General features: G+C 39.7%; 1 protein-coding gene across 8 annotated transcripts in view; it reads right to left on the reverse strand.

The window, feature by feature from the left end:
• The window catches only part of eml4 (EMAP like 4), a 180,010-nt gene that overhangs the window by 58,212 nt on the left and 103,048 nt on the right, over nt 1-18,750 (reverse strand). For 7 of the 8 annotated variants that reach the window (XM_033025567.1, XM_033025564.1, XM_033025566.1 and 4 more), the window contains 2 exons: nt 15,883-15,908; nt 12,690-12,722 (listed from right to left, as the gene is read on the reverse strand). In XM_033025567.1, coding sequence (XP_032881458.1) covers nt 12,690-12,722; nt 15,883-15,908 — 59 coding nt within the window. The remainder of the gene's footprint in view (nt 1-12,689; nt 12,723-15,882; nt 15,909-18,750) is intronic. The other variant, XM_033025562.1, reaches the window with a different exon arrangement.

The raw sequence follows: 18,750 nt of genomic DNA on the forward strand, positions 1-18,750 counted from the left end.
GTCCCCAAGAACGGAGCAAGAAACCACAGCTGGCAGAATACTGAGCACTGAAAGGTTTGTTTTGGAAAGAACTGCAGATCCTGGAAAAATCGAAGGTGGACAGAAATGTTAGAGAAACTCAGCGGGTGAGGTAGCATCTATGGAACGAAGGAATAGGTGACGTTTCAGGTTGAGACCCTCCTTCAGACTGATGTCTCTGCCTCCAGAGGCAGAGACATCAGTCTGGGAAGGGGAGGGAGGGAGAAAGCAAGAACTACCTGAAATTGAAGAAGTCAATGTTCATACCGCTGGGGTGTAAACTGCCCAAGCAAAATATGAGGTGCTGCTCCTCAAATTTGCAGTGGGAATCACTCTGGCCATGGAGGAAGCCCAGGACAGAAAGGTCAGATTCGGAATAGGAGGAGGAGTTGAAGTGCTGAGCCATCGGGAGATCAGGTTGGTTAATGCGAACTGAGCGGAGGTGTTCGGCGAAGCGATCGCCAAGCCTGCGCTTGGTCTCACCGATGTAGAGCAGTTGACACCTGAAAGGTTTGTAATGTTCGTCTGGGCCAAAGACGTCAGGAGTTTGGAAGATATGAGGCACATGAACGTACCGTGTCCTACATAATGTTTGGGAAAGATCCATCATTTATTTATTTGCCTCCGTACTCCACAATTTGAGATTTGTAATAGAAAAAAATCACATGTGATTAAAGTGCACATTGTCAGATTTTATTAAAGGGTATTTTTATACATTTTGGTTTCACCATGTAGAAATTACAGCTGTGTTTATACATAGTCCCACCCTTTCAGGGGACCATACTGTTTGGGACACATGGCATCACAGGTGTTTGTAATTGCTCAGGTGTGTTTAGTTGCATCCTTAATCCAGGTATAAGAGAGGTCTCAGCACCTAGTCTTTCCTCCAGTCTTTCTATCACCTTTGGAAACTTTTATTGCTGTTTATCAACATGAGGACCAAAGGTGTGCCAATGAAAGTCAAAGAAGCCACTATGAGACTGAGAAACAAGAATTAAACTGTTAGAGACATCAGCCAAACCTAAACGGCCTGTCCCACTTATGGGCCTGTCTCATTTGCGCGACTTTTTCAGCGACTGCCAGCACCCATCATAGGTCGTTGCAGGTCGCCGAAAATTTTCAACATGTTGAAAATCCAGCGGCGACCAGAACAAGGTACGACTCTTTGGGCGATTACTCACAACCAATCAGGATTCACCCGGCAACATGTCGCCGGGGTGTCGCCTGTATGGTCGTGAGTAGTCTCCTCAGTCGCCCAAAGAATCGTAGCATCTTTCTGGTCGCCACTGGATTTTCAACATGTTGAAACATTTTCAGAGACAGTCGGCGACTGTAGTTTTGACGCCAATGAGTGTAGCTTGACTTCTCCTGACGTAGATGCTGTCGTAGTTGTCGCCAGGTTAACGTAGGTTGTCGCCAGTGCTGGCTTCCGTTTTTTTGTTGTTGTTAAAGTAATGATTCTATTTCAAATTTTTTGTTGAAGGGGGGTCCAGTCGCCCTATTTTTCGGCGACCTATGACAGTCGTCTAAAAATAGCCTAAGTGGGACAGGCCCATTAGGCTTACCAAAATCAACTGTTTGGAACATCATTAAGAAGAAAGACAGCACTGGTGAGCTTACTAATCACAAAGGGACTGGCAGGCCAAGGAAGACCTCACAGCCGATGACAGAAGAATTATCTCTATAATAAAGACAAATTCCCAAACACCTGTCCGACAGATCAGAAACATTCTTCAGGAGTCAAGTGTGGATTTGTCAATGACCACTGACCGCAGAAGACTTCAACAACAGAAATACAGAGGCTACACTGCAAGATGCAAACCACTGGTTAGCTGCAAAAATAGGATGGCCAGGTTGTATTTTGCCAAGAAGTACTTAAAAGAGCAACCACAGTCCGGAAAAAAGGTCTTGTGGACAGATGAGAGAAAGATTAACTTATATCAGAGTGATGGCAAGAGCAAAGTAAGGCGGAGAGAAGGAACTGCCCATGATCCAAAGCATACCACCTCATCTGTGAAACACGGTGGTGGGGGTGTTATAGCCTGGACATGTATGGCTGTGAAGGTACTGGCTCACTTATCTTCATTGATCATACATCTGCTGATGGTAGTAACATCATGAATTCTGAAGTGTATAGACCCATCCTATCTGCTCAAGTTCAATCAAATCCCTCAAAACTCATTGGCCGGCGGTTCATTCTACAGCAAGACAATGATCTCAAACATACTGCGAAAGCAACAAAGGAGTTTTTCAAAGTTAAATAATGGTCAATTCTTGAGTAGCCAAGTCAATCACCCGATCTGAACCCAATTGAGCATGCCTTTTATATGCTGAAGAGAAAACTGAAGGGGGCTAGCCCCCAAAACAAGCATAAGTTAAAGATGGCTGCAATACAGGCCTGGCAGAGCATCACCAGAGAAGACACTCAATCAAATGGTGATGTCCATGAATCGCAGACTTCAAGCGGTCATTGCATGCAAAGGATATGCAACAAAATACTAAACATGACTACTCTCATTTACATGACATTGCTGTGTCCCAAACATTATGGTGCCCTAAAATGTCTATGTATAAACACTGCTGTAATTTCTACAGGGTGAAACCAAAATGTATAGAAATGGCCTTTATTAAAATCTGACAATGTGCACTTTAACCACATATGATTTTTTTCTATTACAAATCTCAAATTGTGGAGTACAGAGGCAAATAAATAAATGATGGGTCTTTGTCCTAAACATTATGGAGGTCATTGTATGTATGAGAATATTTAAATCAAGATATTGGCTGGGAAAAGATACTGTACCAATGACCAGGTAACAGATTTACTGATCTGATCGAAATAAATGGTGTCCATCCTGCAAATGTTTGGATAGATGAAACTTTGGTTTATTTTGAATGGGATGGCAGATTGACCATGTGAGTGAGAGGGGTATTAGTGCAGTCCAGTGGGATAACAGTAAAGCAGAGCTGCACATGGTCACATAAATGTTTAACCAACCAACTTCTATCGATACTGCCTGATCTGCTGAGAATTTTCAGCATTTTGTTTTCATTTATGATTTTAGTATAACATCACTGAGGAACAACACGAGTAAAGTAGGACAAAGGTAAGGAGCTAAAGATGGAACTTTTGGGGATTCCTGACACCAGAGAAGAGTTGTTACTGCAGAAGATTACTTAAAGGACAGGAATTAGGAATACAAGAAGAAGCATAAAATGGGAATTAAGTCTATTTATTTTCTCTTAAATTTAGACCAATACATTGGCAGGTACAGACCCTTTCAACCCCTCCCCTGCTTATGCATGGGGGCTGTGCCAACCATTATATTTCCCCTCCTGCACGGACATCAGGCCAGCATAAATAATCCCTGTAACAGAACTATATATCCGCAAACAGATTCTTTTGATAAACAGAATTCATCTCGATAAACTTAAAATTAAAAATGACAATCTACTGTTTTGTACTAAAATAGGGGTTTCCATTTTTTCCCCCTCATTATCAGTTTTAATTTGAATGAAACAAATCTGCCCTTTAACATGTCATGACCCAAGAGGCTTCTATCTCTCATTCCTCCAAGTAATCAAGTAGACTGTCTGGTTATTTAAGTCACATTAGCCAAGCATCATGCAAATTAGAAAGGGATATGAAGGAAACATCACTGACAGGAGATCCTTCACCCCTGCAGCCATTAGATTTTATAATTCGGACCGCTAGGCTGTAGGGGGATGCATTTTGCAATTTTAAATTTTTGACTGTTAATTATTGGTCTTTTTAAGTATTTATTGCTCTCAGGTAGTGTCCACATTGTATTCTATGTATTTTCTGTCTGCGTTTGTTTTGAATCTGTGGGTTTGTTGGTTGGGGGCTTCTGGACATCTGAATTTCCCTGAGGGGATCAATAAAGTATTTATTATTATTATTATTATTATTATTATTATTATTATTATTATTAAGAAAATGCTTCTACCCTGTCCTACATCTATTTAATTTTTATTTCTATACAAAGATCAAGCAGCTACATTTGATAGCACGCTTCTTAAAAGTAGCATCTAAGAATAAGCCAGTAAAAACTGGAAGGATATGACGTTTAGTACGATGTAAGGGGATGATTTTGGTAAACCAATAAAAAGGTACATCACATCAAATTATAATTAGAAAATGTACTGAAATATTGTCAAAATGAATTTCAGTCAATTAATACAAACTGTTAGAAGCATGACCTTGCTTAATTGTGGATGTCATGAAGATTAACAGCATTAATATAATAATTTTGGGGGCAATGCAATCTTATGAACAGGAAGATAACTTTTATTTCTGAACTAATTGGATTCATTGTAAAATCAGTCTTTAAGAAGTCATATTTTAATCTGTAGTGTGGGGTGAATAGTTAAATATTTTTATTACATGGAAATTGCATGTGAATAATTAACTTCCAATAAAAACATTTTTTATTTTGCACTGATATAAATGTGTATTCATCTTAAATTATTACTTTCACTGTTCCTTCAAAGCTCACCAAATTACAAATTAGACTGGTTTACTGAAATTATGTTAAAAGTCAGGGCATCAACATAGTGCCATCTATCTTTAAATTTTCCATGAGTTACTACTTGCATAAAATTAGAAGATAAAATATTGTTCTATTACAGGTAAAGTGTTTAATCTTTACTTTGGTTAGAAAAGAATTAGCTGGTACAACTGTAATATTATCAACAATACCATTATGTCGACCAGGACATGACTAATTAAAATGTCAGAATTTATTATGGAATTTTTTTAGGCAAAGGTCAGAAACTTTATTACTTAAAATACTATTGATAGGTCATCTTCCTGAAAACAATAAAAACATCACTGCGTAGCACAGAAAACAAATGTATTAGATACGCTGAACAAAACCCCACTGACTGAACAATCTGACTTGGAAATTACTTGTGGAAGATATATGTTACCCAGAATAACTTTATCTTAACATACCCAAAAAATCAGCAACATCTGGACAACATTCAAGCAGAACAATACATGTTTTATCTTATAATCTTAACAAGAAAAGGTCAGAGGTGATTGTCCTGAAGCAGTGAACACCTCCTTCAAATCATAAATACATCGCACCATTTATGGATCAGCAGCATGATGAAAGGAGAACATAAATACAAAACCCTGCTATTTTATCAACTATTTGGACCGCAAAAAAAGATAGGCATTAATAGTGGTTTAGTGCACTTCTAACAGCTGCTCCTTTATGAACAGAACATTTCACTCCTTGAGTATATAGCTGATCTGTAATCATTAGAACTTGGATACCAATAACACTGTAGCAATTTTGCAGATTCATTTTATATGAACCAACGTGAATTAAAAAAGCCAGAATAAAATAAAAGATCAGCTATGGGTCAAAATCTTCCATTGCAATTCAAGCTACTTATCTTTTATTGGATTTTATGTGGGTGGGTGCGCGCATATGTAAATTTAATCTTAGGGGGTTAACTCATTCACGATAAATCTGTTGGTCCACTTTCAGGGCAACTAACTGGTTCAAAATACATTAAAATACACTGCTGGAATTGTCTAAACAAAACCAGACTGGTTGCAAGAGGAAACAGGAAAGAACTTATTGAAAAATGATATCCTGCAGCAGGGATCTGGCAACACCTTATCATTGGAAATGATTTGTTTTACTTTTTGAAACTGAAGAGTATTCAGGAATGTTTGTATCTCAAATGTTCCACATCTGTCACAAGCTTTAGCACAATCTACAAAACAAAGCTCTCTAAAATATGACATTATTGTTATGGTCTGGACTTACATCAAATGCTTAACACCTAGTCTTCAGAATTATAACAAGAATAATTCAATGACTATTATTTGGGTTATATATTGTGAATAAACAATTTACATGAACATTTACAAACTAACTTATGCAATCTTAGTTACCACCATTTCAGATCTTGTAAAACAGTCAGCATTTGATTTACAAAATTGAGACCTTCCGAATGACATTGTTTCCTCAGTACTCTTTTCAGGTTGCTTCTAACCATTGGCACAAAACAAGTCTCAACTCAACCACAAAAAAATCTTTTTTTTTCCTTTGAAACCTGCCTGTTCTTTTGACATGGTGCATTTCTGAGTTGTCATTGAGTCACATAGCATGGAAACAAACTAGAGAGCATAGACCTAAAGAGAGATGGGAAAGATTTAATAGGAACCTGGATGAACTTGCTCACACAGAGGGCAATGCATAAATGGAACAAGATACCAGACTAAGTGGTTGAGGCAGGTACAATAACGGCATTTGGACATGTATACAGATAGAAAAGGTTTATAGGAATATGGGGCAAACATGGAGAAATTGGATTAACTTTGATGACAGCCTGGTTGGCACTTTCTTATTTTTCTAAAAAGGTACAGAGGTAGCAAGCAAGCAGAGAGTGGTGGCTGGCCACCTGATACATAATAGTGAAGTCCCAGCACAGACTTCCAGTGTTTACTTTGACCACATATACACAGTCTTTAAATCTTTCTCTTCTCACCTTGAACCTATGCCTTCTAGTTTTAGTTTCCTCTACCCTGAGAAAAAAAGACTGCGACCATCCACCTTATGCCCTTCATAATTTTATAAATCTCCATAAGGTCACCCCTCAGCCTCCTTCACCAAGGAAAACAGCATATCTAATCTGTCCTTATTAACTCAAGCTTGCAGAGCGGGCAACACCTTTGTGAATCTTTACTGCACCCTGTCCAGCTTCGTCCTTCTTTTGTGTGACTTCAATCATGCATGGTTGACTCCTGAACTGGCCTCTGAAGTGGCCTAGAAACAGACTTAGCCCAAAGACAAATAGTTATGGGGATTCAAGGCTGAACTTGCCAGCCACACTCATCCATAACATGTAAGTAAAATGCAGATTACTGACTGGTATAAATTATTCCCAGCATTGAGAAAGTTGCCAGCAAAGTCAAAATATAAAGTTGCCCTGAGTGCATGTGAAACAGCTGCTTTGAAATCACACAATCAAAATGATTCATGGTCACCAAATTTACATTCAGAACAGAACAATGGCACCAACTGCCATGATAAGAATTGATAGGGTAAGAAAGCACACAAATCTGTGCGTAAATGCGGGGAAAGGTCAATGTATTATTTTTAGAATCGGCGCTTTGTTAAATGAGGCTTGCATCAGACCTTTGTGAGAAAGAATAAAGGTCAGAATAAAAGAATAGTTCTTTGTTAGATTCATAACTCATTTATTCTTTGGTGTGATCTTTCCAATCTTTCTATACCTTAATTTCCTCTTTATTATATGTATCAAAATATCAAATGTTTCAAGTTGCAATGTCTTCTGGTTCTCCCATGTGCAAGAAATCTTTTCTCTTCTGTTTAAGATCTCCATTTCTTCAGACCAGTTTCTCTGCATCCATTTGACAAATATTAACTCCATCAAGGAAGTGACTATGTAGGAAGAAACTGGGATGACAGAGTACACTGTGCATTAAGATTTGCACAAGGGAGGGAGGGTTACATGATGGACTGGGATGCATTCACAACTCTCTACAATTTCTTGCAGTTCTGGGTAGAGTACTTATCCATGCCAAGCTGCGAGGCATCCTTATAGCATGCTCCCTATGGTGTGTCTGTAGAATAGTTGGAAATCTAATGAATTTCCTTCGCCTTCTGAGAAAACAAAGGATTTGTTGTGCTCTCTTGCTCCTGCCTTCAATATGGATGGACAAGGACAAATTGTTGGTGATGGTTACACCTAGGAACTTGAAGTTCTTGATCATCACATCAGTACCATTGATGCAGACAGGGCCATGTACTCCACCCCTATTCTTGAGGTTGATGACTTGCTTCATCGTTTCACTGACATTAAGGGAGAGGTTGCTGTCTTGTTGCCATGCTACGGAGCCGTCTGTCTCCTTTCTACACTTTGTCTCATCGTTGTTCAATCCACAGGGTTGACCCCAAGCTTCCAGATGGCTGCCACTTTAATTCTCTATCCCACTCCCACTCTAAGCTATTGGTCTGTGGCCTTCAGCACTGTTACAATGAGACCTAACGCAAGTTGAGGTACAGCACCTCTTCGCTTCGGCAAGTTACAGCCTTCTGGACTCTATTTTGAATTCTACAACTTCAGCTAACTTGATTACTCAGTTTATCAGTTATTCATCTGTAATATTGACTCAGCTTGGTTGTTTTTTTCCCCTCTTTTCTTTCTCTGGAAATGGAGTACATGCTCAAACTGACCTGCCAAGCATGTCTTCCTACTCTGCATTGTATAACTCCTACATTCTTTTGTCTAGGTTCACTCTCCAACTGACCCTATTTCCTCATTGACCAGATAATCGGTTACAATTTGTCTCTACAATTACCCTGTTTCTATCCTATCAGTGACATCCCCACTCTCTCTGCGTCTTAACCTGTTTATTTTCTCTCCTTCCTACTTCAGACGATGGGTCTTTGACCTGGAGCATTATTCCTGTTTCTCTCCCCACAGAAGCAGTCTGACCAGCTGCAAATTTCCAGCATTTTCTATTTGTATGACAGATAATTCATCTCCACTTCCTCCTGATATCAGTACATCCACGGGTGCTAGCCAAGATATCAGGAAATTATTAAGAACATACAACAAAGAATATAGCAAAGGATAGGGACCTAAATGACAACCTGGCTCAAGCTGAAAACTTATGTTCCTGAATTATACATGCCTATGCGCAAGTATGTCAGCTTAGTTACAATATTAGCATCTAGATGCCAATTTAAAGATTTGATCAACTGTTCAGTTCACAAAATCAGTCTTAAATCCCGACAACCTGCCAGGATCATTCAGCTCCAAACCTCATCATGACATGGACCACAGAATGGAATTACAGAGGTGGGGTGAGAATGATCGTCATTCACTTCATGTCAAGCACTTGACTAAATATGGCCCAAGCAGCCTTGATAAAAGTGAAAATTAAAGGCATCAAGGGAGAAATACTCCAATGCTTGGACTCAAAGAAATGGTTATGGCTTTTTGAAGTCAATCATCCTAGTCCCAGGCATTCCTCAGTGCATGTCCTGGATGCAATCTTCAGCTAAATCATCAAAAGCCGTCCTTCCATTGTGAGGCTGAAAGCGAGGATGTTTACTGATGACTGTGCCATGTTAAATTTGCAACTCGCCAGCAAGTAAACCTGTCAGTGTCAACAAGCTGCAACACAGGGCAACATTCAGGCTCAGGTTGTTAAAGGCATGTAACAGTTTTGCTGTTCTAGTAACATTTTGCTAATGTGGCAGGCTGAACGCTCTGAAGGTCCTGGACTAGCATATTTTGCAAACTACCGGGCATTATCCCTATTAACACCGAAACACACATAAGGTCCGCATTTTAAAAAATGTAACGCGGCAGCATTATACATTTTCCATGAAGCTCTGGCAGCATAGGGACTGGGAGCTGAGGCGAGTCAAATGCTGAACTATCAGGATTTCTGAATGGGTGGAGAGCAGATTGTTGAATTTTAATGTAGATGGTCGGGAAATTACCATCCTTGACAAGGTAGACTCCAACCACCTGCTCTTAATATTCTACGGCATTACGATTACTAAGATTTACCTTTACCATCCTGCATTGGATTGCCATTAAACTGAGGCTCCACAAGGCATGTGCGGTGGCTACACGAGTAGATTGGGAATTGCTATCTTGCTGCAAGCCCTGTTACTTTCTACAAAGCACAGGTTAGAAGCGCAAGGAATAAACTTCACTTGCCAGGATTTGTAAAGCTCAAAAACCAATCAAGAAATTTGACATCATTCAGGTCAGCACAACTTGCTTTACTTGTATCTATCCTAAATACTGAAGGCCTTTTCTTCCATCACTAGCACACAGTGACTGCAGTGGGTGCCATCTTAAAAATGTAACTGCAGTTACTTGCTTTGGTGACGCCTAAAAAGACATTCTAAACCCCTGACTTCTACCACCAAAGAGGGCATGGGCAGCAATCCTACCACTACCACCTGCAGGTTCCACTCCAAGTCATACTCAATCCCATTATAAAAATATGTCTGTTGATTAATTATTACCAGATGTCAATCCGAAAAATCATTACCCAACAACACCAGGGAAGGATCTTCGCAAGCAACATACTTTTCATTACCTTCTTGAAGGCAGTTAAATAAGGTAGTTATGCCAAATCACAGAAAACAAGCAAAAATAGATTCCTGATCTGTTAATATTCTAACTTTAGTTTAAATCCTTCCCCTTTTTAAGATATCTACTTCAATTGTGACGATGTACACTTCCCCATTTTTTAAATTGCTCTTTGTGATGGTCGTTTCAATGTCCTTTGACCTAAATTTCATAATTTCCTCGCTCATCCTTTTTTACTTTTCTTAAAATATCTCAGTCCTAATTATCTCCTTCTGTAGTTTGATACAAGCACCATTCTTGCAAAGTGTGTTTTAAATAATTATTTAATAAATATCGCTGTATTCGATTTTCTTTTTTCCATCCGTTCGATCTCTTATAACAATCTTATCTTTCAGCATGCGCAATTCCTTTATTTGCTCCTTTACCTTGCTCATATCATGTCTGCCCTTTTTCATCTGTATTTTGCTCAACATTTCCCTTTGCTGTGTGAACATGCGGGTTTACCGTGTGTTTGTAACTTCTTCACTAAAAAGAATAACCCAACTCCAATTATCAATGAAAAAATATTGTAATCACAAAATTAGTATGGTACCATATTCCTTTACATGAAATACTGCAGCAATAGCTCAGAAAGGGCCAGCCAGCATTAGAGGCTGGATGGAATATGATGCTTATAGAAGTGGTACACCAATTTGCTTGTCACCAATAACTCATACTGAGCACTAGAGCGGGAGAAAAGAAAAAAAAAAAAAAAAAAAAAAAAAATAGGACCAGGAGTGGCCACCTGTCCTTTAAGCCTGTCATGCTATCCTATATGATCATGGCTGACCTACCCAGGTCACAACTCGGCTTCTGTTCAACATTGCAGAATCCTTTACTCCAATCTTTCAAAAAATAAATCTACCTCCACTTCAAATACTTCTCATGAGCTAGCATCCACAACTCGCTGGAACAGAGAATTCCAGAGCTTCATTACCCTCTGAGAAATAAATTCCATCTATCTAGGTTTTAAATAAATTACTAGCCTTATCTTGCAAATATGTCCCCTTGTTTGATATTCACCCATTTGTAAAAACATCTTGACATCTATCGTCATGCCCCCTTATAATCTTATTTGTTTTGATATACGTTTCAATAAAGTCACCTCTCATTCATTTAAACAAAACAAAAAAATACAAGTCCAACATGTTAGCCTCTCGATAGAAAAACCCTTGCATTCCAGGAATAAGCCTGGTGAATCTTCTTTGGATTGTCTCCAAAAAGAGCTTATTTTTTTTTAGGTAAAGGACCAAAAACATGTGCAGTTAGTTGTGCTCTGTTGTACTGTGGAGGAGTATAGAGAACCGTAGGAAAGAAGAATGGGACAATTATGCCGCAATTGGAGTTGCAGAATATCGTGAGCTGTGGGACAAAAGCAAGAGAGTTTCTAGCAAAAGGAATGGCTATTAAAAGGATCTCTCAGTCTGGGCAGGAGTGGTCGATGAACACAATCCAAGAGTAAAAATATTATGGCTACATTCTATACATTAAGAAAGTTATTTGAAGCATCTCCAATTCACATCACAGTTCAACCGTTGGCTAGAAGATAATTATGATCTAGCAAACAGATTTACTGCATTTTCAAGAACTACATATCAAAAAGCACCAGCAGTAATAACCCACTCAAGATAAATCATTCTAGATACGTGTTTGTATGTGTGTCAAGAAAACCCATCAATAATGTTACAAACACTATTTTTTCAAGAAGGCTCAAATCAAAAACTACCCTGCAAAAGACAAAATAAGATGAGACAGTACATTTTTGTATAGACATCAGTAGGGCAGGGTTTGTAACTATTCTATTAATTCATTGCCTATCTTATGTCTGCTGTATGACAGGCTTAGGTTGGTTATCTAGATATTAATAAAACTCTGATTTTGGGTGCGTGCGTGTGTGCGTGTGCGTGTGTTTCACATCTCTCGAAATCACGACGCGCTAACGGTGAAATGTTTACATATTCCGATAGAGATTTACTCCATGATGTCAAAAATTGCCTTCTCTGAAAATTTGATTCATTATTTCTTATTTATGAAGATGTTCACAAATGTGCAGAAACTTGGAAAAAATAACTGCTTTTCCCTGTGCTTAGCCCTGCTCGCAACATTGTTACTATCCAAGTACACCGAGTTCTGCTCGCCCTAGCAAGTGCAAATGCATTTTTTTTTAAGTTTAAAAATGAGGGAGGCTGAATGGACCAGGCCTCCCATGTGACAGGGACCCAACGGGTCCCACTTGGACTAGTTAGACATATATTCCTGATATATTATTGCGTAATCTTTAGTTCTGTTACATTACATGTGGCCACTTGGGCAATAGTCGGTCCAAATTTAAAAAAGTAAAAAGTCCATCAATGTGCATTGGACATCCCACTCTTCAGTAAAATGTCTAATTCCTAAGCAATGAATGCTCTCTAACGACTTGTGTGATCCCACGTGTCAGAACACACAAACAGGCAGCAGAAGCCAAAGTCAGAAAAAAGCGGATTGGATGCTGCTTGGCCAGTACTTACCTTGGCTGTACGCTCCACGGCGTGAACTTTGAGCTGACCATAAGACAGAGATAAAACAACTTAAAATAAATCATAACATAAGCAAAAATCACTACCGGCCACAACACATGAAAAATATAAAACTCAAATTAATTAAAAAGAATTAACTTAAGAAAAATGAATGAAAAACATCAATTAATAAATGGTCATAACTTAACATTAACCAAAGATAAGAAAAGACTTTCATATTAATCTACATCTTCTCATTATCTCCCCATATATTAAGCTGCATTTTTAAATATCTAATATCTCCTGATTAGCAAATCTTTCCAGAATTTATCAAACTATGTTCTGGTTGAACTTCTGAACTGACATTTCAATGAATTTATGCACTATATCTTACTGAAATATCATAACCCAGGTTTATTTACCATACCTAAATTATCTGAAACTTTGTACATCTTGATAAGGCCAGTCTTTGATTCCCTTGTTAATTATAGACGATGAATCTGATATTTTTTCTAATAGTGTACCATACCTTAAATAATCTGAAACATTGTATATCTTGATAAGGTCCATTTTTCCCTTATTAATTATAGATGTTAAATCTGATATGTTTCTAATAATCTGGCAAACTGACATTTAAAAACATATTCTTTTCATTTCTAGAGGTTTTTCAATGAACAAATATTTGTGTTGTTTGGTAACAAGTCCAAATTTATAGTTAGAATCAGCTCTTAGATAGCAAAGCTTCAGCTGGTCTTCAGCATATTCTATTTGACCTCTGAGATAAAAAGTCTTACAATTATTGTAACTTTTAAAATATTTCAACACAATGTCCAGGTTGGCATGGTGAAAATCTTGCTCTCCCTACTTGTTACAAAAGTTATGACACATTTTTATTGGAAATTATCAGAGCTACATTGAAATTACTATTTGCCTAATGCATTAACGATCTAAGATTTTCTGTATACCTGCCACATTCTCTCACTCAATTGTAAGTTGTCAAATATTAATATAAATCCTGTAACAAAGAGTTCGAGCATTGATCTGCATTAAACTATTTACAGTTGCTTTCCAGCCTGATGTTACACATTTCACAATTATTCATTTTCTATTTTATCCTATATTCTTTTCCAGAAGCCAATAAGCGAGTTCGGTATTCTAAAAAACGCAAGGAATCATGGGATTTGTCAAAGGTCATTCGCGATAAAGAAAAAGCGAATGAAGCGCTGGCTGAATAAACTGTGTATAAATTCTTATCTTTATTCATAATTTATGTGTAAAAATATATTTAATCTGAGGAACAGGTGGTGCCAGGTAGCGGGAGAGTGGTGTGTAACAGTGAGAGAGGGGGCGGATGCGAGTGGGAGACAGGGAGAGAGACTGGATCGGTGGAGAGACATTCTCGGTGGCTGACCCGCACCTCATCCGCAGCTAGGAAAGACCCCGGGTCCCCAGCACCGCAAGCACTGCCGAGCCGCCACTAGACTAACCCCGTTCCCCCCCCCCCCCCGAGGGTCACATCCCCGCCGGGGGGGGGGGGGGGCAGAGACGTCCCGACTGACGGGACACCGGTCCGGAGCAGCAGCGGCCCCAGGCGCAGCCAACGCAGAGAAGAAGCGCCAACCCCAGCTCAACTCCGCCTGCCCCGCCGGGCCGACAGCCACGGTCGACGGGACACCGGCCCAGAGCAACAGCAGCCCCAGGCCCACAACCAGCGCAGAAAAGAAGCGCCAACTCCAGCCCAACCCTGCTCCAACTCTCGAGGAATCCACTCCCCGATGGGCCGGGACTGCCAGCAGTAACCCCCGCCCCACCCAGCGGCCGCCCAGCCAACCCCCCTGGCGCCGGCGAAAGCCAAGCCCCAACCATCAACGGGTCCACACACAAAACGCTGCAGCAACTCAGCGGGACAGGCAACATCCCCAGCGAAAAGGAATGTGTGATGTTTCGGGTCGAGACCCTTCTACAGAAATGTTGCCTGACCCGTCGAGCCACCGCAACACTCCGTGTGCATCCCCGCCAATGACGGTTGATCGGCCCCCGCCGGCACCGAGGGGGCCAACCGACAGCTACTGGACAAGGCGAGAGGCGCCAGTGTCCCCCTCCGCGCCGGCTGCAAGCCCGAGGTCGTCACTGCTGCGGGCCAGCACCCCGCCAGTCCAGGGCTGCTGGCCAACCCGGCAGGGACAGGCAGAGCCAAGCTGGAGCCAGCGCCTCCCCCCGCACCCCGCCAGTCCAGGGCCACCCCGGACACCTCCGGCCGCCCCTGGACTGGGACGGGATACCTGGGAGGGGACGGGGATGGCCCTGCAGCAAGCCAACAGCGCCCGCAGCACCATAGACCCTGGGCCCGACCCCGACCACGGACGAAATGCAGACCTGCATGCTCACAGCAGCACAGATGCCGAGAATGTTTATCGTGAGCGACCTATGACCTGGACATGCGCTGTAGCAATACTGAACTCGCTTATTGTTCGAATTTAAGCAATACTCTTGACCTGGTACTTTCACAGAGTTTAAGTATTACAAAATCATTTATTTTACACAACTTACTATTTTTAATCAACAGCTACAAACTATACTTTTCAGGCTGGATCCTCTGTTCCAAACACTATCTTTATTATAAATTAAGACATTGATATGCGACTACAGGGGTATTTTTTCCTTGCTATTGGTACAATGCCACTATGGCCACAAGGTTAAGTTAATTTTGATACTCTTAAATTGTCTGCATCTAAACCTAAGCAAATTCATCCAGGTCCATTGATATTTCTCATCTTGGTATATAAACATTCCCCAAAGCATATCAATTTTAAGCTTTTCCCAATTTATGAAGTATTTTTGTGATATAGGCTTTAAAAAAAATAATCCTGTAATTTAAATGGGCAATGCAGGATAAAATATATGTAAAGTTATTTTAGAAATTTAGCAAAGCAAGATCATGTGCAAAATATGGAAATTTACATATTTGATAGAAATGAATTCAAGAGCTGTGCTAAACCTAAAATATATTTTCAACAGCAGTTTTTTTGTTTGCGGTCAGAATATTTTAATCTTCTCTATGAATTTAAGCTACAGATATATATTTAAGTGGAAAAATGCACTTTAAAACACTAATTAACAGCTTGAGCAAAAGAAAATCAGGAAAACTGTGTACAAAACACAGGAAAGATGCAAATATTATCCAAGTTCAAAGGATTTATTTTACCTTGACTGATAGCTGGTTCCTTAGATCTGTCAAAAAAGACAAATTGTCAGGTGAGATTTTAAATTAAATGCTCATTTTTTATTAACCATAGATTTTATATATATGATTATTCTTTCACAATGAGAATCAGTGCAAATTATTTGGAAAGATTAGAAAACTATCAGAAATAGTCAGAAGAAATAAATTAACAGACACTATGATCAACCTCACTTCAAAGCAGTTATAAATGTCGGAAATAGACTTTGGTATAAAGAAACAAAAACTTTGCAATGGTTGTTAAGTGTTGTGAAAGAGTATGGAAACAAAGATAAGTTAAACAGGTTGCCCCCATTCCCTCTTGTAGGTTGAATTCCACCCTTATTTTTAGAGACCTGCAAAATTACAAAATAATCTTAGCGTTTGAGCTGAAATAATCTAACCTAAACTAAAAATGAAATGCAGAAGTGTTAGTGATTGTGCAATGAGGGAATTACATTTTTTATGTATATTTATTTATACATTAATTTCTGAACAAGCATTTCAATGAATAAACAATTCCATTGAATTGTTAGTTCCGAAGTTTGTGTATAGATCTCTATATAAATGAGGGAAAATAGATGATTCTTTTGTCAAAAATAAATAACTGCATTTGTTGGAAATCTAAAACAAAAACAGAAAATGCTGGAAATACTCAGCAGGTCAGGCCGCATCTGTGGGAGAAGAAACAGAGTCAACATTTCTGTTTGGAAACCCTTCATCATGTTGAAAAGAACACAAAATAAACGTGAAGATGCAGGTATAGTAGGGGACGGGAAAGTCGCTGATAGGATAAAAACAGGGTAACCATGGGATTAGACTGCAAACAAGATTATCAGGTACAAATAAACTAGAATAAAGATGTGGGTATTGTAAAATGCACTGCAAGAAGATATGCCCAAAAGGTCAGATTTGCCTACCTTCCATTACCAGAGAGGAAAAGGATGACTGATACAGAAAGTTAAATCAAATTATTTGAAGTTGTATAATTTAATACTGAGTCTAGAAGGCTGCAAAGAGTGCAGAGATTTACAAGGACGTTGCCAGGACTTGTGGGCCAGAGCTATAGGAAGAGATTGGGCAGACTATTGAACATTGGAGGTGTATAAAATACATGAGATAGTGTGAATGCACCAAATCTGCTACCCAGGATCGGGGAATCAAAAACCAAAGGACATACATTTTAGATGAGAGGGGTAAGATTTAATAGGAACCCTTTCACTCAGTGTGATGGGCATAGGGAGGAGCTCCTAGAGATATTTCTCTATAGATGCTCTGCTGAGTTATTCCAGCTGTTTGTATCCTTTTGTGTATTAACCAGTGGTTTCAGATCTTTGTTTCTACATTTTGACTGCTAGGGGAGGTTGTTGAGGAAGGTACTATAACAGCATTTAAAATATACTTGGATGGGTACATGGATAGGAGAAGTTTAGAGGGATCTTGACAAAGCGCAAGTTAATGGGGCGATCTTGATCGGCATGTATGACTTAGGCTCTAGGGCCTGTTTCCAGTTGTCCAATGTGACTAAATCTGCAACGTGCCTAGATCTACAGTTTGTGTTGGGCCTCACAGTGATGTTACAAGAGGCTACAGACAGATTGGCCAGAGTGGAGTGAGATGGGGAATGAAAGTAGCAGGCAACAGGAAGCTCAGAAGTCACCCCTGCAGACTGAATACTGGTATTCCGCAAAACAATCGTCCGATGTGTCTGATTTGTCCAATGTAGGAGGTGACCACATTGTGAACATTGTTATGCAGTACACCAGGTTGGAAAATGTGTAAGTCACTTGGAAAGACCGTTTGGATCCTTGAATGGTGGGTAGGGAAGAGATGGAAGTAAGTGCAAAGAAGTGCAAGATGTATCTGGTGGTGGAATCTGGGGTAAATTATTGAAATTAATCTATTGAATGCAGAAAATGTTTTGTTTAATGAAGAGGCTGGTGGGATGAAAGGCGAGGGCCAGTAGAACACAATATCTTTTCTATCCCAGCAGAGTAAATAACGTATCAACATCATACCAAATACAATAGAAACAGAGGAATTGCTAACTCAGAAGATTATTTTGCCTAGGTCCACTTCTCTGTATTATCACTCACTAACTGGTTCACACTCAGTTATGTTTACAGAAACAGCATAGAACTAGGCCCTTTAGCCCACACCAACTATTGATCACGCTTTCACACTAGTTCTATGTTATCCCACTTTCTCATCCACTCCCTACAGAAACAAATTAACCTACAAACCCACAAGTCTTTGGGGTAGTGGAAGAAACCGTAGCACCCGGAGGAAATCCATGCAGTCACAGGTAGACCGTGCAAATGCCTCACAGACAGCACTCGAGGTCAGGATCAAACCCGGGTTACTGGCACTGTGAGCCAGCAGCTCCACCAGCTGCACCACTGTGCCATCACTCTGTCATTCAATGACAAGATAACCTGGTTTACAACCTAGCGCCCATTTAACTTTATCAGAGTCATCCCCCTCTTCTACCTTGACTGCATCTTTGCAAGCTTTTTGTGTCTCCCTTTCATCTTTGGCAAAGAGTCTTCAACCTGAAACTTTGACTATTTCGCACCCACATCAAAGTTGAGTATTTCGCACCCACACCTGCTGAGCAATTTCCAGCATTTCCAGTTTTTGTTGTGACAGTTCTTATGTTCTTGTCACACTGAAATTAACATAGTAACAATAATTTTAATACAGTTTTTCTTTCCTTTGATATCAGTGTTGATATACAAATCATTATGTATAAAACAGAATTCCAATTAACAATCCAAAGAATTGCCTCAATTTCAGAACCACTCCCAAAATAAGAAATATTCCATCCAACCACATCAGCCATTGTTGTCAATT

The sequence above is a fragment of the Amblyraja radiata genome, chromosome 8 (genome assembly GCF_010909765.2).
Source record: "Amblyraja radiata isolate CabotCenter1 chromosome 8, sAmbRad1.1.pri, whole genome shotgun sequence".
Taxonomy (NCBI): Eukaryota; Metazoa; Chordata; class Chondrichthyes; order Rajiformes; family Rajidae; genus Amblyraja; species Amblyraja radiata.